The sequence below is a fragment of the Oncorhynchus mykiss genome, chromosome 21 (genome assembly GCF_013265735.2).
Source record: "Oncorhynchus mykiss isolate Arlee chromosome 21, USDA_OmykA_1.1, whole genome shotgun sequence".
Classification (NCBI taxonomy): domain Eukaryota; kingdom Metazoa; phylum Chordata; class Actinopteri; order Salmoniformes; family Salmonidae; genus Oncorhynchus; species Oncorhynchus mykiss.
The window spans coordinates 63,596,752-63,623,911 of record NC_048585.1 but is presented as its reverse complement, the minus strand read 5'-3'; the positions used below and the strand labels follow the sequence as shown (position 1 = coordinate 63,623,911).

At 44.5% G+C, this 27,160-nt stretch overlaps 2 protein-coding genes across 6 annotated transcripts in view; one reads left to right on the top strand and one right to left on the bottom strand.

The window, feature by feature from the left end:
- LOC110503296 (zinc finger CW-type PWWP domain protein 1) overlaps positions 1-15,241 on the bottom strand; it is a 46,821-nt gene extending 31,580 nt beyond the window's left edge. For both annotated transcript variants that reach the window (XM_036958411.1, XM_036958410.1), the window contains exons 1-7: positions 14,863-15,241; positions 14,003-14,514; positions 8,779-8,860; positions 1,302-1,368; positions 1,096-1,220; positions 849-959; positions 454-568 (exon numbers count right to left, since the gene is read on the bottom strand). In XM_036958411.1, coding sequence (XP_036814306.1) covers positions 454-568; positions 849-959; positions 1,096-1,220; positions 1,302-1,368; positions 8,779-8,860; positions 14,003-14,514; positions 14,863-14,878 — 1,028 coding nt within the window. In that variant the 5' untranslated portion in view covers positions 14,879-15,241. The remainder of the gene's footprint in view (positions 1-453; positions 569-848; positions 960-1,095; positions 1,221-1,301; positions 1,369-8,778; positions 8,861-14,002; positions 14,515-14,862) is intronic.
- A 1,033-nt stretch (positions 15,242-16,274) lies between these two features.
- The window catches only part of si:ch1073-157b13.1 (7SK snRNA methylphosphate capping enzyme), a 28,716-nt gene continuing 17,830 nt past the window's right edge, over positions 16,275-27,160 (top strand). Inside the window, exons 1-4 of one of the 4 annotated variants that reach the window (XM_036958407.1) lie at positions 16,275-16,349; positions 16,400-16,487; positions 16,623-16,664; positions 17,226-19,106. In XM_036958407.1, coding sequence (XP_036814302.1) covers positions 17,274-19,106 — 1,833 coding nt within the window. In that variant the 5' untranslated portion in view covers positions 16,275-16,349; positions 16,400-16,487; positions 16,623-16,664; positions 17,226-17,273. Of the gene's footprint in view, positions 16,350-16,393; positions 16,488-16,622; positions 16,665-16,690; positions 17,012-17,225; positions 19,107-27,160 lie in introns of those variants that run through there. The other 3 variants (XM_036958408.1, XM_036958409.1, XM_036958406.1) reach the window with 3 other exon arrangements.

The window sequence follows — 27,160 nt, the reverse complement described above, 5'->3', positions numbered from 1 at the left end:
TGAGATTGTGTGGCCTACCACTTCGTGGCTGAGCCGTTGTTGCTCCTAGACGTTTCCACTTTACAATAACAGCACTTACAGTTGACCGGGGAAAGCAGGGCAGAAATGTAATGAACTGACTTGTTGGAAAGGTGGCATCCTATGACGGTGCCAAGTTGAAAGTCACTGAGCTCTTCAGTAAGGCCATTCTACTGCTAATGTTTGTCTATGGAGATTGGATGGCAGTGTGCTTGATTTTATACACTTGTCAGCAACGGCAAATCCACTAATTTGAAGGGGGTCCACATACTTCTGTGTATATAGTGTATACACCTGCCAGCAACTGGTGTGGCTGAAATAGCAGAATCCACTAATTTGAAGGGGTGTCTTTACATGTGTGTGTAGTGTGTGTGGATAGTGTTTAGTATGTTTGTTCAGCATGTGTGGATAGTGTTCAGTATGTGTGTAGTGTACCAAGGATATCCAATCTGTTGAGCCCAGACCAGAGATCCAGGAACCAGACTGCTGTTGATGACATCACACTCTTGTCCCGACCAGCTGTCCTCCGTAGCCTCACAGAGACCAGGGCCTACACATTCACACAAACACATTAAATGCAACATACCCACTGGGCAAAAATTCATTTGATGATGTTGAATACACTTGGAAATCAGATTCGCAAATAGTCATCAACATAAGGGAATTACATATTTTTTTTAATCCAATGACATTGTGACATTTGTTGTTGATTTCACATTGAATTCATGTTTGTTGACAAGTCAACCAAATGTCATTGGTTCAATGTCAACATTTTCTGATGCTGAGTGTAAGCAGAGGTCGAATCACTGTATGGTGGTGTGTGTGTGTACCTGTGTCGTGTATACAGGTCCAGTCGCTGGGAAGGGCAGCCAGGTCAACGTGTCTCTCTACTCTTCTCCATTTCCCACAGACAGACCTACTACACTGAACCCACTGATCAACTAGAGGAGGACAGGGGGGTGAGGAGGGGGGAGAGAGAACGAAGAGGAAATAGGAGACAGACAGTGGGGGGAATAGGGAGAGAATGAGAGGTAGAGAAAGTGAGAATAAGGAAGAGATAGAGGATAAAATACCCACATTCTGCACTGGAGTCGCTGTCTTCCTCTTCCTCCCTTCTTCTCTTCCTCTTCCTCTGTGTGTGTGAGCCGGAAGCTGCAGTCTTTCTCTCACCAGACACTCTCCTGGGAGGCTGTTCCTCCTCCCTGTTCAGAAACACCGTTGTAGCAAAACAACCCCTATTTCATCTCTAGTTACACATTATGGTCCTAGTGAAGGTGTTTTACCTGAGAGAGACCTGGTCAATGGTGGCCTGCAGTAACTCCACCTCACTCAGCACAGCTCTGGCATCCTCTACACACACACACGCTCACCCGCAGGGTAAAGAGTTAAACATCTCCTACAATCACTGCTGTGATTCTTCTGAATGAGTAACATATTTGGTAATTTCCACTGTGAAGGGTCAAGTCTCTTCTTGTATGAGAAAACGATACAGTGATACAGTTGAAGTCAGAAGTTTACATACACTTAGGTTGGAGTCATTAAAACTCGTTTTTCAACCACTCCACAAATTTCTTGTTAACCAACTATAGTTGGTTAGGACATCTACTTAGTGCAGGACACAAGTCATTTTTAAAACGATTGTTTACAGACAGATTATTTCACTTATAATTCACTGTATCACAATTCCAGTGGGTCAGAAGTTTACATACACTAAGTTGACTGCCTTTAAACAGCTTGGAAAATTCCAGAAAATGATGTCATGGCTTTAGAAGCTTCTGATAGGCTAATTTACATGATTTCAGTCAATTGGAGGTGTACCTGTGGATGTATTTCAAGGCCTACCTTCAAACTCACTGCCTCTTTGCTTGACATCATGGGAAAATCTGAATAAATCAGCCAAGACCTCAGAAAACAATTGTAGACCTCCACAAGTCTGGTTCATCCTTGGGAGCATTTTCCAAATGCCTGAAGGTACCATGTTCATCTGTACAAACAATAGTACGCAAGTATAAACACCAAGTGACCACGCAGCCGTCATACCGCTCAGGAAGGAGACGCGTTCTGTCTCCTAGAGAGGAATAAACTTTGGTGCAAAAAGTGCAAATCAATCCCAGAACAACGGCAAAGGACCTTGTGAAGATGCTGGAGGAAACAGGTACAAAAGTATCTATATCCACAGTAAAACGAGTCCTATATCGGCATAACCTGAAAGGCCACTCAGCAAGGAAGAAGGCACTGCTCCAAAACCACCATCAAAAAGCCAGACTACGGTTTGCAACTGCACATTGGGACAAAGATCGTACTTTTTGGAGAAATGTCCTCTGGTCTGATGAAACAAAAATATAACTGTTTGGCATAATGACCATTGTCATGTTTGGAGGAGAAAGGGGAGGCTTGCAAGCCGAAGAACACCATCCCAACCGTGAAGCACGGGGGTGGCAGCATCATCTTGTGGGGGTCCTTTGCTGCAGGAGGGACTGGTGCTCTTCACAAAATAGATGGCATCATGAGGTAGGAACATGATGTGGATACATTGAAGCAACATCTCAAGATATCAGTCAGGAAGTTAAAGCTTGGTCGCAAATGGGTCTTCCAAATGGACAATGACCCTAAGTTGTAGCAAAATGGCTTAAGGACAACAAAGTCAAGGTATTGGAGTGGCCATCACAAAGCCCTGACCTCAATCCTATAGAACATTTGTGGGCAGAACTGAAAAAGCATGTGCGAGCAAGGAGGCCTACAAACCTGACTCAGTTACAGCAGCTCTGTTAGGAGGAATGGGCCAAAACTCACCCAACTTATTGTGGGAAGCTTGTGGAAGGCTACCCGAAACGTTTGACCCAAGTTAATCAATTTAAAGGCAATGCTACCAAATACTAATTGAGTGTATGTACATTTCTGGCTCACTGGGAATGTGATGAAATAAATAAAAACTGAAATAAATAATTCTCTCTACAATTATTCTGACATTTCACATTCTTAAAATAAAGTGGTGATCTCAACTGACCTAAAACAGGGATTTTTATTAAATGTCAGGAATTGTAAAAAACAGAGTTTAAATGTATTTGGCTAAGGTGTATGTAAACTTCCGACTTCAACTGTATATACTGTCTGTAAAAAATTGTTGGAAAAATGACTTGTGTCATGCACAAAGTAGATGTCCTAACTGACTTGAGAAAACTATAGTTTGTTAACAAGACATTTGTGGAGTGGTTGAAAAAATTGTTTTAATGACTCCAACATCAGTGTATGTAAACTAGTTTTAATGACTCCAACCTGAGTGTATGTAAACTAGTTTTAATGACTCCAACCTAAGTGTATGTAAACTAGTTTTAATGACTCCAACCTACGTGTATGTAAACTAGTTTTAATGACTCCAACCTAAGTGTATGTAAACTAGTTTTAATGACTCCAACCTAAGTGTATGTAAACTAGTTTTAATGACTCCAACCTAAGTGTATGTAAACTAGTTTTAATGACTCCAACCTAAGTGTATGTAAACTAGTTTTAATGACTCCAACCTAAGTGTATGTAAACTAGTTTTAATGACTCCAACCTGAGTGTATGTAAACTAGTTTTAATGACTCCAACCTAAGTGTATGTAAACTAGTTTTAATGACTCCAACCTAAGTGTATGTAAACTAGTTTTAATGACTCCAACCTGAGTGTATGTAAACTAGTTTTAATGACTCCAACCTAAGTGTATGTAAACTAGTTTTAATGACTCCAACCTGAGTGTATGTAAACTAGTTTTAATGACTCCAACCTGAGTGTATGTAAACTAGTCTTAATGACTCCAACCTAAGTGTATGTAACTGTAACGAGAATAAAGATATACAGACAGTTGTTGTGATAGTGTTAGTTATCCACCCAGACAGTTGTTGTGGTAGTGTTAGTTACCCACCCAGACAGTTGTTGTGATAGTGTTAGTTACCCACCCAGACAGTTGTTGTGGTAGTGTTAGTTACCCACTCAGACAGTTGTTGTGATAGTGTTAGTTATCCACCCAGACAGTTGTTGTGATAGTGTTAGTTAGTTACCCAGACAGTTGTTGTGGTAGTGTTAGTTAGTTACCCAGACAGTTGTTGTGGTAGTGTTAGTTACCCAGACAGTTGTTGTGGTAGTGTTAGTTACCCAGACAGTTGTTGTGGTAGTGTTAGTTACCCACCCAGACAGTTGTCGTGGTAGTGTTAGTTACCCACCCAGACAGTTGTTGTGATAGTGTTAGTTACCCACTCAGACAGTTGTTGTGGTAGTGTTAGTTACCCAGACAGTTGTTGTGGTAGTGTTAGTTACCCAGACAGTTGTTGTGGTAGTGTTAGTTACCCAGACAGTTGTTGTGGTAGTGTTAGTTACCCACTCAAACAGTTGTTGTGGTAGTGTTAGTTAGTTACCCACCCAGACAGTTGTTGTGATAGTGTTAGTTAGTTACCCAGATAGTTGTTGTGATAGTGTTAGTTACCCAGACAGTTGTTGTGGTAGTGTTAGTTACCCAGACAGTTGTGATAATGTTAGTTAGTTACCCAGATAGTTGTTGTGGTAGTGTTAGTTAGTTACCCAGACAGTTGTTGTGGTAGTGTTAGTTACCCAGACAGTTGTTGTGGTAGTGTTAGTTACCCACACAGACAGTTGTTGTGGTAGTGTTAGTTACCCACCCAGACAGTTGTTGTGGTAGTGTTAGTTACCCACTCAGACAGTTATTGTGATAGTGTTAGTTACCCAGACAGTTGTTGTGGTAGTGTTAGTTACCCACTCAGACAGTTGTTGTGGTAGTGTTAGTTACCCACTCAGACAGTTATTGTGATAGTGTTAGTTACCCAGACAGTTGTTGTGATAGTGTTAGTTACCAACCCAGACAGTTGTTGTGGTAGTGTTAGTTACCCACTCAGACAGTTGTTGTGGTAGTGTTAGTTACCCAGACAGTTGTTGTGGTAGTGTTAGTTACCCACCCAGACAGTTGTTGTGATAGTGTTAGTTACCCACTCAGACAGTTGTTGTGGTAGTGTTAGTTAGTTACCCAGACAGTTGTTGTGATAGTGTTAGTTACCCACCCAGACAGTTGTTGTGGTAGTGTTAGTTAGTTACCCAGACAGTTGTTGTGATAGTGTTAGTTACCCACCCAGACAGTTGTTGTGATAGTGTTAGTTACCCACCCAGACAGTTGTTGTGGTAGTGTTAGTTACCCACCCAGACAGTTGTTGTGGTAGTGTTAGTTACCCAGACAGTTGTTGTGGTAGTGTTAGTTACCCACCCAGACAGTTGTTGTGATAGTGTTAGTTACCCACTCAGACAGTTGTTGTGGTAGTGTTAGTTAGTTACCCAGACAGTTGTTGTGATAGTGTTAGTTACCCACCCAGACAGTTGTTGTGGTAGTGTTAGTTAGTTACCCAGACAGTTGTTGTGATAGTGTTAGTTACCCACCCAGACAGTTGTTGTGGTAGTGTTAGTTACCCACTCAGACAGTTATTGTGATAGTGTTAGTTACCCAGACAGTTGTTGTGGTAGTGTTAGTTACCCACTCAGACAGTTGTTGTGGTAGTGTTAGTTACCCACTCAGACAGTTATTGTGATAGTGTTAGTTACCCAGACAGTTGTTGTGACAGTGTTAGTTACCAACCCAGACAGTTGTTGTGGTAGTGTTAGTTACCCACTCAGACAGTTGTTGTGGTAGTGTTAGTTAGTTACCCAGACAGTTGTTGTGATAGTGTTAGTTACCCAGACAGTTGTTGTGATAGTGTTAGTTACCCACCCAGACAGTTGTTGTGGTAGTGTTAGTTAGTTACCCAGACAGTTGTTGTGATAGTGTTAGTTACCCACCCAGACAGTTGTTGTGATAGTGTTAGTTACCCACTCAGACAGTTGTTGTGGTAATGTTAGTTAGTTACCCAGACAGTTGTTGTGGTAGTGTTAGTTACCCACCCAGACAGTTGTTGTGGTAGTGTTAGTTAGTTACCCAGACAGTTGTTGTGATAGTGTTAGTTACCCAACCAGACAGTTGTTGTGGTAGTGTTAGTTAGTTACCCAGACAGTTGTTGTGGTAATGTTAGTTAGTTACCCAGACAGTTGTTGTGATAGTGTTAGTTACCCAACCAGACAGTTGTTGTGGTAGTGTTAGTTACCCACTCAGACAGTTGTTGTGGTAGTGTTAGTTACCCACCCAGACAGTTGTTGTGGTAGTGTTAGTTACCCAGACAGTTGTTGTGGTAGTATTAGTTACCCACCCAGACAGTTGTTGTGGTAGTGTTAGTTACCCAGACAGTTGTTGTGGTAGTGTTAGTTACCCACCCAGACAGTTGTTGTGATAGTGTTAGTTACCCACTCAGACAGTTGTTGTGGTAGTGTTAGTTACCCACTCAGACAGTTGTTGTGGTAGTGTTAGTTAGTTACCCAGACAGTTGTTGTGGTAGTGTTAGTTACCCACTCAGACAGTTGTTGTGGTAGTGTTAGTTACCCACTCAGACAGTTGTTGTGGTAGTGTTAGTTAGTTACCCAGACAGTTGTTGTGATAGTGTTAGTTACCCACCCAGACAGTTGTTGTGGTAGTGTTAGTTAGTTACCCAGACAGTTGTTGTGATAGTGTTAGTTACCCACCCAGACAGTTGTTGTGATAGTGTTAGTTACCCACTCAGACAGTTGTTGTGGTAATGTTAGTTAGTTACCCAGACAGTTGTTGTGGTAGTGTTAGTTACCCACCCAGACAGTTGTTGTGGTAGTGTTAGTTACCCACCCAGACAGTTGTTGTGGTAGTGTTAGTTACCCACCCAGACAGTTGTTGTGATAGTGTTAGTTACCCACTCAGACAGTTGTGATAATGTTAGTTAGTTACCCACCCAGACAGTTGTTGTGATAGTGTTAGTTACCCACTCAGACAGTTGTTGTGATAGTGTTAGTTACCCACCCAGACAGTTGTTGTGGTAGTGTTAGTTACCCACCCAGACAGTTGTTGTGGTAGTGTTAGTTACCCACTCAGACAGTTGTTGTGATAGTGTTAGTTACCCACCCAGACAGTTGTTGTGATAGTGTTAGTTACCCACCCAGACAGTTGTTGTGGTAGTGTTAGTTAGTTACCCAGACAGTTGTTGTGGTAGTGTTAGTTACCCACTCAGACAGTTGTTGTGGTAGTGTTAGTTACCCACCCAGACAGTTGTTGTGATAGTGTTAGTTACCCACCCAGACAGGTGTTGTGATAGTGTTAGTTACCCACCCAGACAGTTGTTGTGATAGTGTTAGTTACCCACTCAGACAGTTGTTGTGGTAGTGTTAGTTACCCAGACAGTTGTTGTGATAGTGTTAGTTACCCACTCAGACAGTTGTTGTGATAGTGTTAGTTACCCACCCAGAGAGTTGTTGTGATAGTGTTAGTTACCCAGACAGTTGTTGTGATAGTGTTAGTTACCCACTCAGACAGTTGTTGTGGTAGTGTTAGTTACCCAGACAGTTGTTGTGGTAGTGTTAGTTACCCACTCAGACAGTTGTTGTGGTAGTGTTAGTTACCCAGACAGTTGTTGTGGTAGTGTTAGTTACCCACCCAGACAGTTGTTGTGGTAGTGTTAGTTACCCACCCAGAGAGTTGTTGTGATAGTGTTAGTTACCCAGACAGTTGTTGTGATAGTGTTAGTTACCCACTCAGACAGTTGTTGTGGTAGTGTTAGTTACCCAGACAGTTGTTGTGGTAGTGTTAGTTACCCACTCAGACAGTTGTTGTGGTAGTGTTAGTTACCCACCCAGACAGTTGTTGTGGTAGTGTTAGTTAGTTACCCAGACAGTTGTTGTGGTAGTGTTAGTTACCCACTCAGACAGTTGTTGTGGTAGTGTTAGTTACCCACCCAGACAGTTGTTGTGGTAGTGTTAGTTAGTTACCCAGACAGTTGTTGTGCGAGTGTTAGTTACCCAACCAGACAGTTGTTGTGGTAGTGTTAGTTAGTTACCCACCCAGACAGTTGTTGTGAGAGTGTTAGTTACCCAACCAGACAGTTGTTGTGGTAGTGTTAGTTAGTTACCCACCCAGACAGTTGTTGTGATAGTGTTAGTTACCCACCCAGACAGTTGTTGTGGTAGTGTTAGTTACCCACCCAGACAGTTGTTGTGATAGTGTTAGTTACCCAACCAGACAGTTGTTGTGGTAGTGTTAGTTACCTACCCAGACAGTTGTTGTGGTAGTGTTAGTTACCCACCCAGACAGTTGTTGTGGTAGTGTTAGTTAGTTACCCACCCAGACAGTTGTTGTGGTAGTGTTAGTTAGTTACCCAGACAGTTGTTGTGGTAGTGTTAGTTACCCACCCAGACAGTTGTTGTGGTAGTGTTAGTTACCCACCCAGACAGTTGTTGTGGTAGTGTTAGTTACCCACTCAGACAGTTGTTGTGGTAGTGTTAGATTGTTACCCAGACAGTTGTTGTGGTAGTGTTAGTTACCCACTCAGACAGTTGTTGTGGTAGTGTTAGTTACCCACCCAGACAGTTGTTGTGGTAGTGTTAGTTACCCACCCAGACAGTTGTTGTGGTAGTGTTAGTTACCCACCCAGACAGTTGTTGTGGTAGTGTTAGTTAGTTACCCACCCAGACAGTTGTTGTGGTAGTGTTAGTTAGTTACCCAGACAGTTGTTGTGGTAGTGTTAGTTACCCACCCAGACAGTTGTTGTGGTAGTGTTAGTTACCCACCCAGACAGTTGTTGTGGTAGTGTTAGTTACCCACTCAGACAGTTGTTGTGGTAGTGTTAGATTGTTACCCAGACAGTTGTTGTGGTAGTGTTAGTTACCCACCCAGACAGTTGTCTACAGGTGTCTCCAGAGCCGTAGCACTATCAAATATATCATCATACTGACTGTCTGTTAGATGGAGCACCTGGAGGGAGGAGAGAGAGAACTACAGGTTTGGTGCACTGATTAAAAAGTGAGTGTATATGCTCCTCATCTTCATGGTAATGCTAACAAATGCTAAGCTAACACATGCTTCTACATAGGCATGCTAATGCCAACTGTTTTTAATTGGCAGGACTGTGGTCAATTGTGTCCATCCTCAACTCATAGAGGAGGGAGAGAGAATGAAGAAAAAGTCGGGACAGGAGGGAGAGAGAAAGGGAAGTAGAGAGAGAGAGGCCAGGAAAGAGGGAGGGCCATCAAATAATTGTTCAAAAGTTTGGGGTCACTTAGAATTGTCCTTGTTTTTGAAAGAAAAGCACATTTTTTGTCCATTAAAATGACATAAAATTGATCAGAAATACAGTGTAGACATTGTTAATGTTTTAATTGACTATTGTGGCTGGAACGGCTGATTTTTAATGGAATATCTACATAAGCGTACAGAGGCCCATTATCAGCAACCATCACTCCTGTGTTCCAATGGCACGTTGTGTTAGCTAATCCAAGTTTATCATTTTAAAAGGCTAATTGATCATTAGAAAACCCTTTTGCAATTATGTTAGCACAGCTGAAAACTGCTGTCCTGATTAAAGAAGCAATAAAACTGGCCTTCTTTAGACTAGTTGAGTATCTGGAGCATCAGCATTTGTGGGTTCAATTACAGGCTTAAAATGGCCAAAAACAAATACCTTTCTTCTGAAACCCGTCAGTCTATTCTTGTTCTGAGAAATGAAGGCTATTCCATGTGAGTAATTGCCAAGAAACTGAAGATCTCGTACAACGCTGTGTACTACTCCCTTCACAGAACTGTCAGTGTCATTAAATAGTACCCTCAAAACACCAGTCTCAACGTCAACAGTGAAAAGGCGAGTCTGGGATGCTGGCCTTCTAGGCAGAGTTCCTCTGTCCATGTCTGTGTTCTTTTGCCCATCTTAATATTTTATTTGTATTGGCCAGTCTGAGATGTGGCTTTTTCTTTGTAACTCTCACTCAACACTGCCTTTTCCCACCTGGACAAAAGGAACACCTACATGAGAATGCTGTTCATTGACTACAGCTCAGTGTTCAAGACCACTGTGTCCACAAAGCTCATCACTAAGCTAAGGACCCTGGGACTAAACACCTCCCTCTGCAACTGGATCCTGGACTTCCTGACAGGCCGCCCCCAGGTGGTAAGATTAGGTAACAACACACGCTGATCACTGACAACGATGAGCCTATAGGGAGGTCAGAGACCTGGAAGTGTGGTGCCAGGACAATAACCTCTCCCTCAATGTGATCAAGGAAAGGGGATGATCGTGGACTACAGGAAAAGAAGGGCAAAGCATGCCCCCATTCTCATCGACGGGCTGTAGTGGAGCAATTTGAGAGCTTCAAGTTCCTTGGTTTCCACATTACCAACAAACTATCATGGTTCAAACACACCAAGACAGTTGTGAAGAGGGCACGACAACACCTATTCCCCTTCAGGACACTGAAAATATATGGCATAGGTCCTCAGATCTTCAAAAGGTTCGACAGCTGCACCATCGACAGCATCCTGACTGGTTGCATCACCGCCTGGTATGGCAACTGCTCGACCTCCAACAGCAAGGCGCTACAGAGGGTAGTGTGTACGGCCCAGTACATCACTGGGGCCAAGCTTCCTGTCATCCAGGACCTCTATACCAGGCAGTGTCAGAGGGCCCCAAAAATGGCCAAAGACTCCAGCCATCCTAGCCCAGCCAAGTCATCTCTGCCCCCCCCCCCCCATACACATAATCTCCGCAGTCAACCCCCCCTCCCACAACCCTAATAATCTGTAAACATTACACCCATCTAATGTCACACATTATTTATTTTACATTTTACAAAAGTCCAGCCTCCAAACAGTGGTGACTGGAAAGAGACACATGTTACACAAAACACCACAAAGTGTAATGACATGAAGCCAGAATTGATGTCCACTGCTGTCTGCGCACATCTCGGTGTCGGTATAATTTCTGTGTTCTCATGAACCACATGGCATTTTGGAGCGTAGGCTACACCACCTGTTTTCTAGTCTATTCAGTCATTCGTCATGCCTCTGACATGCTGTAATGATAAATAATGGTGTAATACCTTTTAATTTGGCTTTCATTATTGTGATGTTTAGGCTGATGTTTACCGGTACGGCATACCCCCACTGTTTATTTGGAACATACCACGTTTATATACACATGCCCTTGCTAGCACATCCCCCTGGCTTACATCAAACTACACTATAGCATTGTCATACTTACTACTGGCTAATTAAGGAGTACTAAGTAAGGACAACTAACTGTATTACTACTGGGTAAGTAAGGCCTACTAACTGTATCCAACGGGTTAAGTAAGGAACACTAACTGTATACTACTGGTTAAGTAAGGAACACTAACTGTATCCTACTGGTTAAGTAAGGACAACTAACGGTATTACTACTGGGTAAGTAAGGCCTACTAACTGTATCCTACTGGGTAAGTAAGGAACACTAACTGTATCCTACTGGTTAAGTAAGGAACACTAACTATATCCTACTGGTTAAGTAAGGCCTACTAACTGTATCCTACTGGTTAAGTAAGGAACACTAACTGTATCCTATTGGTTAAGTAAGGACTACAAACGGTATCCTACTGGTTAAGTAAGGCCTACTAACTGTATCCTATTGGTTAAGTAAGGCCTACTAACTGTATCTTACTGGTTAAGTAAGGCCTACTAACTGTATCCTACTGGTTAAGTAAGGAACACTAACTGTATCATACTGGTTAAGTAAGGAACACTAACTGTATCCTACTGGTTAAGTAAGGCGTACTAACTGTATCCTACTGGTTAAGTAAGGCCTACTAACTGTATCCAACGGGTTAAGTAAGGAACACTAACTGTATACTACTGGTTAAGTAAGGAACACTAACTGTATCCTACTGGTTAAGTAAGGACAACTAACGGTATTACTACTGGGTAAGTAAGGCCTACTAACTGTATCCTACTGGGTAAGTAAGGAACACTAACTGTATCCTACTGGTTAAGTAAGGAACACTAACTATATCCTACTGGTTAAGTAAGGCCTACTAACTGTATCCTACTGGGTAAGTAAGGAACACTAACTGTATCCTACTGGTTAAGTAAGGAACACTAACTATATCCTATTGGTTAAGTAAGGAACACTAACTGTATCCTACTGGTTAAGTAAGGAACACTAACTGTATCCTACTGGTTAAGTAAGGCGTACTAACTGTATCCTACTGGTTAAGTAAGGCCTACTAACTGTATCCTACTGGTTAAGTAAGGAACACTAACTGTATCCTACTGGTTAAGTAAGGCCTACTAACTGTATCCTACTGGTTAAGTAAGGCCTAATAACTGTATCCTACTGGTTAAGTAAGGAACACTAACTGTATCCTACTGGTTAAGTAAGGAACACTAACTGTATCCTACTGGTTAAGTAAGGAACACTAACTGTATCCTACTGGTTAAGTAAGGAACACTAACTGTATCCTACTGGTTAAGTAAGGAACACTAACTGTATCCTACTGGTTAAGTAAGGAACACTAACTGTATCCTACTGGTTAAGTAAGGAACACTAACTGTATCCTACTGGTTAAGTAAGGAACACTAACTATATCCTACTGGTTAAGTAAGGCCTACTAACTGTATCCTACTGGTTAAGTAAGGAACACTAACTGTATCCTATTGGTTAAGTAAGGACTACAAACTGTATCCTACTGGTTAAGTAAGGCCTACTAACTGTATCCTATTGGTTAAGTAAGGCCTACTAACTGTATCCTACTGGTTAAGTAAGGCGTACTAACTGTATCCTACTGGTTAAGTAAGGAACACTAACTGTATCATACTGGTTAAGTAAGGAACACTAACTGTATCCTACTGGTTAAGTAAGGCGTACTAACTGTATCCTACTGGTTAAGTAAGGCCTACTAACTGTATCCTACTGGTTAAGTAAGGAACACTAACTGTATCCTACTGGTTAAGTAAGGCCTACTAACTGTATCCTACTGGTTAAGTAAGGCCTAATAACTGTATCCTACTGGTTAAGTAAGGAACACTAACTGTATCCTACTGGTTAAGTAAGGCCTACTAACTGTATCCTACTGGTTAAGTAAGGCCTAATAACTGTATCCTACTGGTTAAGTAAGGAACACTAACTGTATCCTACTGGTTAAGGAAGGCCTACTAACTGTATCCTACTGGTTAAGTAAGGCCTACTAATTGTATCATACTGGTTAAGTAAGGCACACTAACTGTATCATACTGGTTAAGTAAGGAACACTAACTGTATCCTACTGGTTCAGTAAGGAACACTAACTGTATCCTACTGGTTAAGTAAGGAACACTAACTGTATCCTACTGGTTAAGTAAGGCCTACTAACTGTATCCTACTGGTTAAGCAAGGCCTATTAATTATATCCTACTGGTTAAGTAAGGCCTACTAACTATATCATACTGGTTAAGTAAGGCCTACTAACCGCATCCTACTGGTTAAGTAAGGCCTACTAACTGTATCCTACTGGTTAAGTAAGGCCTACTAACTGTATCCTACTGGTTAAGTAAGGAACACTAACTGTATCCTACTGGTTAAGTAAGGAACACTAACTGTATCCTACTGGTTAAGTAAGGAACACTAACAGTATCCTACTGGTTAAGTAAGGAACACTAACTGTATCCTACTGGTTAAGTAAGGAACACTAACTGTATCCTACTGGTTAAGTAAGGAACACTAACAGTATCCTACTGGTTAAGTAAGGAACACTAACTGTATCCTACTGGTTAAGTAAGGAACACTAACTGTATCCTACTGGTTAAGTAAGGCCTACTAACTGTATCATACTGTTTAAGTAAGGAACACTAACTGTATCCTACTGGTTAAGTAAGGAACACTAACTGTATTACTACTGGTTAAGTAAGGCCTACTAACTGTATCCTACTGGTTAAGTAAGGCCTACTAACTGTATCATACTGGTTAAGTAAGGCCGACTAACTGTATCCTACTGGTTAAGTAAGGCCTACTAACTGTACCCTACTGGCCAAGTAAGGCCTACTAACTGTATGACTACTGGTTAAGTAAGGAACACTAACTGTATTCCTGTCACAATAAATATTCTCTACTCTTACCTTATTGCTCTCTGTCTCATCCCTCGGTCTCTTCTTTTTTGTCTCTTTCCCTTCCTTCCTGACCTTCTCATTCTCTTTCTTCTTCTTTTTCCCATTCATTCCCTCCTTCCCTTTATCTGTTTCCTTCCTGGATAGGTCTTCCTTATTTTTCTGTTTTTTATTCTCCTTCACTCCCTCTCCTCCTCCTCTCTCTCCTTTACCTTCCTGTTGCTGGGGAACCCCTTCATCTGCAGCCCTCACTTTTTCTGTATCTGGCGTCTTCTTCTTCCCTTCTTTCTTCATCCGTTCTCCTCTTTTCTTCTCTAACCCAGAGGCCTTACCCTTGCTCTCTACTCCTCTCTCTCCTTCACATGATTCTCCTGTCTTCTTTCCTACATCAATGTTTCTCTCCTTATTTCCACCCCCCTCTCCTTTCCACTTATTCTCACTCCCTTTTCCCCCTCCTTTCTCTCCATGCCCTGGCTTCTTCTCACGGGGCACCAGCGGGGCAAACTTCGCCTTCTCTTTCTGACCTGTGTAATGTTACCAAAAACATGTCATGATGCAGTCTGTCAACATGTCGACAAAATACAAAGCTAGCCAAGTTAGCAATGTAGTTAGATATGTAATTAACTGCTAGCAAATTAGCTAGCTAGTTACATAACTTTAGCAACAATCCTCGACTAACTTAGCTAGCTAACGGAAAGTTACCTAGCCAAAGGACTAACGACGTTAACCTAGCTAAACTGAAAGCTATCTATTTAGCAAGCTGGCTCGAGTTATCTTGCTAAGCTAACGGCATATAGCTAGCTGGCTATCTATCGACACACTGACCAGCTAACATTGCTTACTTCGCTATCTAACTAACGTTTGCTATTTACCCGCAACTGTTTCCATTTTCCTTAAGTGAGATGTATCCTTGGTGTAGCTCTCGCCTTTCCAGTTAAACACCGGTATATAATCTCGGTTAATTGTTGAATGACTAAAGTCGCAGTGTGAGGTGGTTCAGTAGCCAGCTAGCACCGCTACTCTGGTCCGGCCTCGCGACGGTTTTACCGCCACTTCTGAGAGCGTTCTGTTCGGCCAGTTCCATGGGCAGTGCCCACTCTTTGGACGTTGCTATGGGCAGTGCCCACTCTGTGGACGTTGCTATGGGCAGTGCCCACTCTGTGGACGTTGCTATGGGCAGTGCCCACTCTGTGGACGTTGCTATGAGCAGTGCCCACTCTGTGGACGTTGCTATGGGCAGTGCCCACTCTGTGGACGTTGTCATGGGCAGTGCCCACTCTGTGGACGTTGCTATGGGCAGTGCCCACTCTATGGACGTTGTCATGGGCAGTGCCCACTCTGTGGACGTTGCTATGGGCAGTGCCCACTCTATGGACGTTGTCATGGGCAGTGCCCACTCTGTGGACGTTGCTATGGGCAGTGCCCACTCTATGGACGTTGTCATGGGCAGTGCCCACTCTGTGGACGTTGCTATGGGCAGTGCCCACTCTGTGGACGTTGTCATGGGCAGTGCCCACTCTGTGGACGTTGTCATGGGCAGTGCCCACTCTATGGACGTTGCTATGCTTTGTAGTTTACCTAGTTTCATGTGGGAACTACGTCTTCCGAGTTAAGCAACTTTTCAACCCTTTTTGTGCAAAACGTTCACTGTTTTGTCGTGTGTCCTGGCAGGTATTGAAAAAAATACATTACCCATAAGCCGTGTTCCTTACACATGGGCAAGATGCGGGAGGGGAGTGGGGGAGGGGAACAACTTAATATAAGACACATCTTTGTTGTCTATCGTTACCAAATATGCTGTCTTTCATACTATCGACTGGTTTAACTGGTGGGGGTATTCATAAACGATCTGCAGTAAAATATAGCTTTCGCTAACTGCCTTCTTGTTGACATGGGCTGGGGTGTCCGTTTCAGATCCCTGTTCTGTCGCTAACAAACAACTTCCTCGACACGCACAGACTGAACTAACACGGATCTGAGTGGTTCATTCGGTGTCTGTATCAAATATAGCGTTGATTAACATCATTTTAACGTTTATTGGGCTAAATGACACGCCAAAATCGATGAGTTGACAATTCTGACAGGCAGAGGCGGGGATACCTCTCCTAAGGAGGCGGGACATAATCATCTTTCCAGGCCGAGGCAAAGATTCCATTGGTCACTTTGAGGAGGTCGGGCCCCAGAGAGAGCAGCTATTGGTCGGATAGTATGTCGCCCATGGTGTGTGTGTTTGCGGGGGCATATAAAGAGCGTGGCTCCGCTGAAACTCAGCGGTAAATAGCTCAGCTCAAGCAGTTGCAGAAACGGTTCAGAGTTTAGAGAGCGAGAACCTCAGTAGCTTACATACATACATACATACATACATACATACATACATACATACATACATACATACATACACACACACACACACACACAGATACCTGATCAGACAGGACGACAAAAATGTAATGGTCTGACGCAAACGATTTTTTTTTCTTCGGAAGGGGTCTTTCATGTAGGTGTTATTATTTCGATCTGATCGTGTACTTTAGTAGGAAGTGCATGAGGTCAGGTTTACTCGCAGTAGAAGAACGTTAGGAAACATCTAAGTCAGTTGATGGGTGTATTTTTGTTGTCTTTTTTAAAGCAGTGTCTCGGGGGAGGGAGCCGCCGTGGAGAGAGAGCAGCTTCGGTCGGGGAAGGCAGTGTGTGTGTGTGTGTGTGTGTGAGGGGGCCTGGCCGTTCGGCTGTCACTCATTGTGCGTGGTTGCGCGGTTTTCCACGCAGCTCGCGCTTCTGCTGAATTATTCATGAGAATGAGTGACGTTTTTATGCAGATTAGCTGTTCTATTTTAATACGCGGGAGGTGGAGCCACGCACGGCACGTAAAGAGGGGGAGTGCGAGGTTGGAGAACTCTCACACCGCTCACAGAGCTTGGGCTGTTAGATAGTTTGGCTCTGCACCTTATCTGTCTAGGCGTGAGAGCAGCTTGAGGAGAGGCTGACAGTCAGAGAGAGAGAATGATGCAAAAGTAACAGGTTTGGAGGGAAGTGTTTCATATGGCTGGCTCCCTGTTATCTTTTAAATAGTGCACTACTTCTGACTAGAGCCCTATGTGTGGCAGCTTGACTCGGTTCAAAAGTAGTGCACAACAACGGGAATATGGTGTCATTTGAGATACTGCCTTAGATCAGCTGTTTTTTTAATCTGGTGTGTAAATGACCCCTAACTCCTCCCACTTCCTGTCTGTAGATCGATGCCATTGGCCGAGGCGCCCGCAGTGTCTCCCAGAGGAAAAAGATGATCAGGATGTCATTGGACAAAGAGACTGTTCTACCGCGTGATGGGCGGGGTGACGCTGCTGTCCCAGAAGGCCCTGCGTCAGGAGGAGGGGGGGGAGTGGACAGGGTGGGTGGGGTAATGATGTCCCCTCACCCTCCCTGTCTGGGACCAACCGGATTCACCGGAAGTTTGGTTCTAACGGAACAGCCACATCCCCACGGCCCCAAAACAAGAAGTACACACCCCCTAAAGACCAAAAATGGCCTTCAGCCCCTCCACAACAACCCCCAGGTCTTCCCTCCAGGACAGCAGCAGCGAATGGGGAAGCGGCGCTACTCCCTGGGCGGCAGCTTCAAGCACCCGGGCTTCGGGAAGCGCCGTCGCCGAGCCAACAGTGACAGTCAATCAGACCCCGTCCTTCCCTCCAACTTCCTGTTGGGCGGGAACATTTTCGACCCGCTGAACCTCAATTCTCTAATGGATGAGGAGGTGAGCCGCACACTGAACGCTGAGACGCCCAAGTCCTCGCCCCTACCGGCCCGGGCCAGAGACCCTGTAGAGATCCTGGTACCGCGTGACATCACAGACCCCCTGAACCTGAAGAGTGGGGGAGGGGAGGAGGGGGGAGGGGTGCTGGTCTCCCCCATGAAAAACAGGAAGAGACACCGCAACCGTCACCACGGAGGAGGAGGAGGGGGGGCGCAGCCTGAACCCCCCACACTGACTGAGGGGTCAAAGGTAGAAGCTGGGGGTGATTCGGGGACAGGAGGTGAGGTGTTGGCTCTGTTCCCTGCCAGCGTCAGCGTTACTGGTGAGCTAGCTGCAGTACCGGAGGCTCCCAGAGAGGGCCTCTCTGGAAGCACAGTGCCACAGTCTCCTCTGCCCTACGAACTCAACACCACCATCAACTGTCGGGATGAGGTAGTTCCGCCCATTCTGCCCCGGAGACACACCCACCCGCCACTTGGCTCCACCTCTAAACCCCGTCCCCATGGTGACGGAGGCCATCGGCAGCGTAAGCGGCGGCGTACCACCTCAACGAGATCTGACCATTCGTCGGTTAATCCGACCCCCGCCCTCACCACTGCCCCACCCAACACCTTCCACACCCCCCTGGTGCCAGGATCAGGCCTCAGAGGTCAGAGGTCAGGGTCAGTAGTGGGAGGTCAGCAACAGCCCCAGAGTTCCTTCGGCCACAAACCCCAGAAGAAGAAAAACAGGTTCCAGCACGGCAACTACAGCCGTTATTACGGCTACCACGGTTACTACGGTTACCGTGATGGGCAGGTGGGGCGGTTTGAGGACCCTCGTCTGGGCCTGCTTCGACCCGATTGGTTCAGAGGGAAGACAGTGCTGGACATTGGCTGCAGCACCGGTCATCTGACCCTGGCCATCGCACGCCACTTTAACCCGGCCCACATCCTAGGTATTGATGTGGACGGGCGGCTGGTGCACGCCGCTAGGCAGAACATTCGCCACTTCCTGTCCGAACGACTCACACAGGATGCCAGAGGTGGGGAGAGAGGGGGAGAAAGTAAACAGAAAGCTGAGACAGCTGAGCAGAGTGAAGGAAGAACACAGAGCGGAACTAAGATGGCGTCCGGTACGGCTGAGAAGAAGATGGAGGAGGAGGGCCAGAACGAGGAGTGTAGCGCTCTAGAGGAACTGAAGAGAACCCTGACGTTGCTGTCGCCCTCGAGTGGCTCCCGGGGTGTAGGTCGCCCTCTCCCTCCGTTCCCCCTCTCCTTCAGGGTGTGTCGGGGTCCCATGGCTGCTCCCCCCCTCTTCCCCCCCTCCACCCTGGCCCACGGAACACCTGGAACGTTCCCCAACAACGTCTCCTTCATAACGGTAAGAGAGAGAGAGAGTGTGTGTGTGTGTGGGTGATATGATATGTCATAGGTGGACATTATGAACTAATAATAATATATGGGATTTAATGCGACTTTCAAAAAACCTGTACAGCAAAAAGAGAATAAAACAATATAATTGAAATGTAAAATACTTACAGCTTAGTTAGAGGTGAGTGAGAGGGCTGAGCTGAGGAGAAAGCCAGACTGAACATGTGGTATTTGAGCTGTTATGACATGTATATCCAGCCTCTATGAGCTGTTATAACATGTATAAGTAGTCTGAGTTTTCTGTGTTTCTGCTGTAAGCTACTAGCCTCCATCTTATAGGACAAGATGGCCCCTCTGTCTGCCTCTGTCTGTCTGTACATCTGTCTGTCTGCCTCTGTCTGTCTGTACATCTGTCTGTCTGTACGTCTGTCTGTCTGCCTCTGTCTGTCTGTCTGTACGTCTGTCTGTCTGCTTCTGTCTGTCTGTCTGTCTGTCTGTCTGTCTGTCTGTCTGCTTCTGTCTGTACATCTGTCTGTCTGCCTCTGTCTGTCTGTACATCTGTCTGTCTGTACGTCTGTCTGCCTCTGTCTGTCTGTCTGTCTGTCTGTCTGTCTGTCTGTCTGTCTGTCTGTCTGTCTGTCTGTCTGTCTGTCTGTCTGTCTGCTTCTGTCTGTCTGTCTGTCTGTCTGTCTGTCCTGGAAACCGGATGTTGAATTGCATTTTATTCCATGTTTGACAGAAATGAGCCAGAATGCTGAATAAAATAATATATTAACTTTACCGGTTGTCTGTGTGGTTGGTCTTTTTGGAAGCGCTGGTTGTGCCTTCAGATTTCTGTCACCTGAAGCAGAACCATGTGAACACCTGCACCACCTGGGCTAGTGTTCATGTGTCTTGTTCATGTGTCTTGTTCATGTGTGCATACTTCAGGTGATACAACTCTGAAGACACTGAACAGTTGTTGTAATTATCCTTTCCTGTGGGTATATTTTCTCACATTCCTACCTGCAAAAAAATACCAACTACACGGACAACCGGTTCTTTAAGTTGACATATAATTTGATTTAACAACCTGGCTGGTGAAGGTCGTGAGAGGAAACTGATTCAAACTCTCATTGCTGTGAATCGTAGAATTCTATTCAATTCAAAGACGGGTTTCCTCTCAGTTTAAATGAAGTGGAGCTGCTGGACATGTCCTAAGAGAGTTAGATGTGTTGACACAGGCCAACAACCATCACTCCCTGCAACACACACACTTTTGTCTCTGTAAGGACTTGTGTTTTCTGAAGCAGTTTACCACATATTCAAACTGTGATTTCGCTAGAAGGAATTAGGTCTGTATCACCTTGTGGTTACATCTGTTTGATGTGTGTAAGACAGAAGAAAGAGGCCTACTTTGTCTGAAGCCTGCACTGGGCTGCAGCTGTGATCGACCACACTGGGCTGCAGCTGTGATCGACCACACTGGGCTGCAGCTGTGATCGACCACACTGGGCTGCAGCTGTGATCGACCACACTGGGCTGCAGCTGTGATCGACCACACTGGGCTGCAGCTGTGATCGACCACACTGGGCTGCAGCTGTGATCGACTACACTCGGCTGCAGCTGTGATCGACTACACTGGGCTGCAGCTGTGATTGCCGGCCTGTGTGTGAGTGCTTGTACACCTGTTAGTGTGTGTGTTTTGCTTGGAGACAGCTGGAGCGATTCTCTGTAAAGTGACTATGCATATACATAATACACATTGAGTAGGGGGGGGTTCAGCAGTCTTATGGATTTGGTAGCATTGCCTTTAAATTGTTTAACTTGGGTCAAACGTTTCGGGTAGCCTTCCACAAGCTTCCCACAATAAGTTGGGTGAGTTTTGGCCTATTCCTCCTGACAGAGCTGGTGTAACTGAGTCAGGTTTGTAGGCCTCCTTGCTCGCACATGCTTTTTCAGTTCTGCCCACAAATGTTCTATAGGATTGAGGTCAGGGCTTTGTGATGGCCACTCCAATACCTTGACTTTGTTGTCCTTAAGACACTGATGCCCTTTGCAACCACGTACCTATGTGAGAGTGGATTCTCGGCCCTCACTAGCATGAATACAAAACATGAACTTGAACTAAATACAGGCACAGACTGTGTGTGGAAAATGATTTAAGACTGAGACTCTCTACAATACAACCCAACGTTGCAGAGTTATGTGCATCCTTTCAAGCATACCCTTCTCATTAACCTGTGGTGAATTATTCACAATTTTTGATGAACAAATAAGGTTTTATATGTAAGATGGTTAAATAAAGAGCAAAATGATTGATTATTATTTGCGCGCTGGTCCTATAAGAGCTCTTTGTCACTTCCCACGAGCCGGGTTGTGACAAACTCACACACATTCTTCTGTTTAAGAAATGTATCTTATAGTGTGTGTGTGTGTGTGTGTGTGTGTATGTGTGGCAGGCTTACAATGATGGTAAAAAACAACATTTGAGAGTGCGCTGACCCTGGTGCTCGAGGGGGTACGCAGCTGGAGGTTGAATGTTTGAAGGGGTACGGGACATTAAGAAGTATGGGAACCACTGATAAACTCTCTTGGTAGATAGTGTGGTCTTCAGCTAATCATAAGGTACTCTACCTCAGGCGAGCAATACCTTGAGACTTCTTTAATATTAGACATTGCACACCAGCTGTTATTGACAAATAGACCCCCCCCCCCACCCTCGTCTTACCAGACGTAGCTTCGATGTCCTGAAAACGCAGCTCTATATTATCCGTGTTGTAGTTCAGCCACGACTCGGTGAAACATAAGATATTACAGTTTTTAATGTCCCGTTGGTAGGATAGTCTCGATCGTAGATCATCCAGTTTATTCTCCAGTGATTGTACGGTGGCCAATAGAATGGTAGAGGCAGTTTACCCACTCGCCGACGAATCCTCACCCTGACCTCCGCCCCCTGTACCTCCGTCTTTTCTTCACGTGAATGACGGGGATTTGGGCCTCTGAGAAGCAGTATATCCTTCACGTCAGACTCATTAAAGAAAAAATATTTGTCCAGTTTGAGGTGAGTAATCACTGTTCTGATGTCCAGAAGCTCTTTTCGGTAATAAGAGGCAATACCAGCAACATTATGTACAAACTAAGTTACAAACAATGTAAAAAAGCTAACAAAATAGCACAGTTGGTTAGGAGCCCGTAAAATGGCAGCCATCCCCTCCTGCACCATTTATCTTCCAGTTTGTTACACCTGAGCGAGTCTGACCAATCAGACTATGAGACCACTATGATGACACACCAAATGATGACCACCAATCAGAGACCACTATTATGACACACCAAATGATGACCACCAATCAGAGAATACTATGATGACACCAAATTATGACCACCAATCAGAGACTACTATGATGACCACCAATCAGAGACTACTATGATGACCACCAATCAGAGACTACTACGATGACCACCAATGCATTTGATGGATCCTTTGTGTCTTCTGCCTCTTCAGGGGAAAGAAATCCAAACGTCACTGAAAGTAATCACATTGTTACTGAGTTTGGGGAATCAAAAAAGTGACATGACTGATTTTATCATTTTGGACAGGTAACTAGTAACTAACAGATTACATTTAGAAAGAAACCTAGCCCACGCTGCTCCCACTAGTCCAGACTTCCTCTTTCCCTCTGCCAACTGGCCTCTCTCTCTCTTTTTCTCACTCCTTATTATTCTGCCTGTTGTGCTGGCAGCTACACTCTTTTGCGCTCTACACATTTTGTGAGGGTGTGTTTTGACGTGGTTGCTGTTTGGTAAGTGTGTGTGTGTGTGTGTGTACGATGTGATCATGTCAATATTTTCCTTTGTAGCTCAGGGGGTGTTTGTCACCGGTGTGGAATGTGTGAGTTACCTCTGACCTCTAATCCCAGAGTTGCACAGTGAACCTTTAACTCTCACCTTCTCTCGCTCTCTCTCCCCTCCTCTCTTTCTTCCTCTCTTTCCCTCCCTCCCTCCCTCATCTCTCTCTCAATTCTATGTTCCTTACAGTGTATGTATTTGCAGAATAAACCGTGAAAGAGAAACCACTGTGTCCTTTGTCGATCATGTCCCGTTGGTAGGATAGATGAAAGCACAGCTTCCCGTTTGCCCAGCTTCCCGTTTGCCCAGCTTCCCGTTTGCCTCAATGCTTTGCCAACGTTTCCATTTCAAATGATAAATGGTCCAATGTAACATCTGGTACAGCCTCCTACATCCCTTGGTGAGCACATCCTCTTCACATTGAACTAGCAACACTCCCCAGAGTCCCGCAAATGCATAGGCTACCTTCATTTGTGTAGTAAACGGCCTACAATTGAACTTGTATTTGACCTTGTCTCGCTGTCTTTATCTAGGCCAAACACCTTGATCTAGCAAGAACTGCCTCCACGCTGTCCTCATTTGATTTCCCTTCCAAGTAAAGAGCAGGGTGGCTGGGAATGCCAGTGTAGAAACCTGTCCCTCTGCCCCATCCATCCTCCACTGTAGAAACCTGTCCCTCTGCCCCATCCATCCATCCTCCACTGTAGAAACCTGTCCCTCTGCCCCATCCATACATCCTCCACTGTAGAAACCTGTCCCTCTGCCCCATCCATCCATCCTCCACTGTAGAAACCTGTCCCTCTGCCCCATCCATACATCCTCCACTGTAGAAACCTGTCCCTCTGCCCCATTCATCCATCCTCCACTGTAGAAACCTGTCCCTCTGCCCCATCCATCCATCCTCCACTGTAGAAACCTGTCCCTCTGCCCCATCCATCTATCCTCCACTGTAGAAACCTGTCCCTCTGTCCCATCCATCCCATCCTCCACTGTAGAAACCTGTCCCTCTGCCCCATCCATCCATCCTCCACTGTAGAAACCTGTCCCTCTGCCCCATCCATCCATCCTCCACTGTAGAAACCTGTCTCTCTGCCCCATCCATCCTCCACTGTAGAAACCTGTCCCTCTGCCCCATCCATCCATCCTCCACTGTAGAAGCCTGTCCCTCTGCTCCATCCATCCATCCTCCACTGTAGAAACCTGTCCCTCTGCCCCATCCATCCATCCTCCACTGTAGAAACCTGTCCCTCTGCCCCATCCATCCATCCTCCACTGTAGAAACCTGTCCCTCTGCCCCATCCATCCATCCTCCACTGTAGAAACCTGTCCCTCTGCCCCATCCATCCATCCTCCACTGTAGAAACCTGTCTCTCTGCCCCATCCATCCATCCTCCACTGTAGAAACCTGTCCCTCTGCCCCATCCATCCATCCTCCACTGTAGAAACCTGTCTCTCTGCCCCATCCATCCATCCTCCACTGTAGAAACCTGTCCCTCTGCCCCATCCATCCATCCTCCACTGTAGAAACCTGTCCCTCTGCCCCATCCATCCTCCACTGTAGAAACCTGTCTCTCTGCCCCATCCATCCTCAAGTCAATATATTAAGACAGAAATGTAAGTGTATGCCGTTGAAATTCAGTATTTACAGTGCCTTGCGAAAGTATTCGGCCCCCTTGAACTTTGCGACCTTTTGCCACATTTCAGGCTTCAAACATAAAGATATAAAACTGTATTTTTTTGTGAAGAATCAACAACAAGTGGGACACAATCATGAAGTGGAACGACATTTATTGGATATTTCAAACTTTTTTAACAAATCAAAAACAGAAAAAGTGGGCGTGCAAGATTATTCAGCCCCCTTAAGTTAGTACTTTGTAGCGCCACCTTTTGCTGCGATTACAGCTGTAAGTCGCTTGGGGTATGTCTCTATCAGTTTTGCACATCGAGAGACTGAAATGTTTTCCCATTCCTCCTTGCAAAACAGCTCAAGCTCAGTGAGGTTGGATGGAGAGAATTTGTGAACAGCAGTTTTCAGTTCTTTCCACAGATTCTCGATTGGATTCAGGTCTGGACTTTGACTTGGCCATTCTAACACCTGGATATGTTTATTTTTGAACCATTCCATTGTAGATTTTGCTTTATGTTTTGGATCATTGTCTTGTTGGAAGACAAATCTCCGTCCCAGTCTCAGGTCTTTTGCAGACTCCATCAGGTTTTCTTCCAGAATGGTCCTGTATTTGGCTCCATTCATCTTCCCATCAATTTTAACCATCTTCCCTGTCCCTGCTGAAGAAAAGCAGGCCCAAACCATGATGCTGCCACCACCATGTTTGACAGTGGGGATGGTGTGTTCAGCTGTGTTGCTTTTACGCCAAACATAACGTTTTGCATTGTTGCCAAAAAGTTCAATTTTGGTTTCATCTGACCAGAGCACCTTCTTCCACATGTTTGGTGTGTCTCCCAGGTGGCTTGTGGCAAACTTTAAACTACACTTTTTATGGATATCTTTAAGAAATGGCTTTCTTCTTGCCACTCTTCCATAAAGGCCAGATTTGTGCAATATATGACTGATTGTTGTCCTATGGACAGTCTCCCACCTCAGCTGTAGATCTCTGCAGTTCATCCAGAGTAATCATGGGCCTCTTGGCTGCATCTCTGATCAGTCTTCTCCTTGTATGAGCTGAAAGTTTAGAGGGACGGCCAGGTCTTGGTAGATTTGCAGTGGTCTGATACTCCTTCCATTTCAATATTATCGCTTGCACAGTGCTCCTTGGGATGTTTAAAGCTTGGGACATTTTTTTGTATCCAAATCCGGCTTTAAACTTCTTCACAACAGTATCTCGGACCTGCCTGGTGTGTTCCTTGTTCTTCATGATGCTCTCTGCGCTTTTAACGGACCTCTGAGACTATCACAGTGCAGGTGCATTTATACGGAGACTTGATTACACACAGGTGGATTGTATTTATTATCATTAGTCATTTAGGTCAACATTGGATCATTCAGAGATCCTCACTGAACTTCTGGAGAGAGTTTGCTGCACTGAAAGTAAAGGGGCTGAATATTTTTGCACGCCCAATTTATCAGTTTTTGATTTGTTAAAAAAGTTTGAAATATCCAATAAATGTCGTTCCACTTCATGATTGTGTCCCACTTGTTGTTGATTCTTCACATAAAAATACAGTTTTATATCTTTATGTTTGAAGCCTGAAATGTGGCAAAAGGTTGCAAAGTTCAAGGGGGCCGAATACTTTCGCAAGGCACTGTACATGAGGGTATTTGGAGATCTCTAAAGTACTGCCGTCAGTATTTACATGAGGGTGTTAGATCTCTAAAGTACTGCCATCAGTATTTACATGAGGGTATTAGATCTCTAAAGTACTGCCATCAGTATTTACATGAGGATGTTAGATCTCTAAAGTACTGCCATCAGTATTTACATGAGGATGTTAGATCTCTAAAGTACTGCCATCAGTATTTACATGAGGATGTTAGATCTCTAAAGTACTGCCATCAGTATTTACATGAGGATGTTAGATCTCTAAAGTACTGCCATCAGTATTTACATGAGGATGTTAGATCTCTAAAGTACTGCCATCAGTATTTACATGAGGATGTTAGATCTCTAAAGTACTGCCGTCAGTATTTACATGAGGGTGTTAGATCTCTAAAGTACTGCCATCAGTATTTACATGAGGATGTTAGATCTCTAAAGTACTGCCATCAGTATTTACATGAGGATGTTAGATCTCTAAAGTACTGCCATCAGTATTTACATGAGGATGTTAGATCTCTAAAGTACTGCCATCAGTATTTACATGAGGGTGTTAGATCTCTAAAGTACTGCCATCAGTATTTACATGAGGGTATTAGGAGATCTCTAAAGTACTGCCATCAGTATTTACATGAGGGTGTTAGATCTCTAAAGTACTGCCATCAGTATTTACATGAGGGTGTTAGATCTCTAAAGTACTGCCATCAGTATTTACATGAGGGTGTTAGATCTCTAAAGTACTGCCATCAGTATTTACATGAGGGTGTTAGATCTCTAAAGTACTGCCATCAGTATTTACATGAGGGTGTTAGATCTCTAAAGTACTGCCATCAGTATTTACATGAGGGTGTTAGATCTCTAAAGTACTGCCATCAGTATTTACATGAGGATGTTAGATCTCTAAAGTACTGCCGGCAGTATTTACATGAGGGTATTAGGAGATCTCTAAAGTACTGCCGTC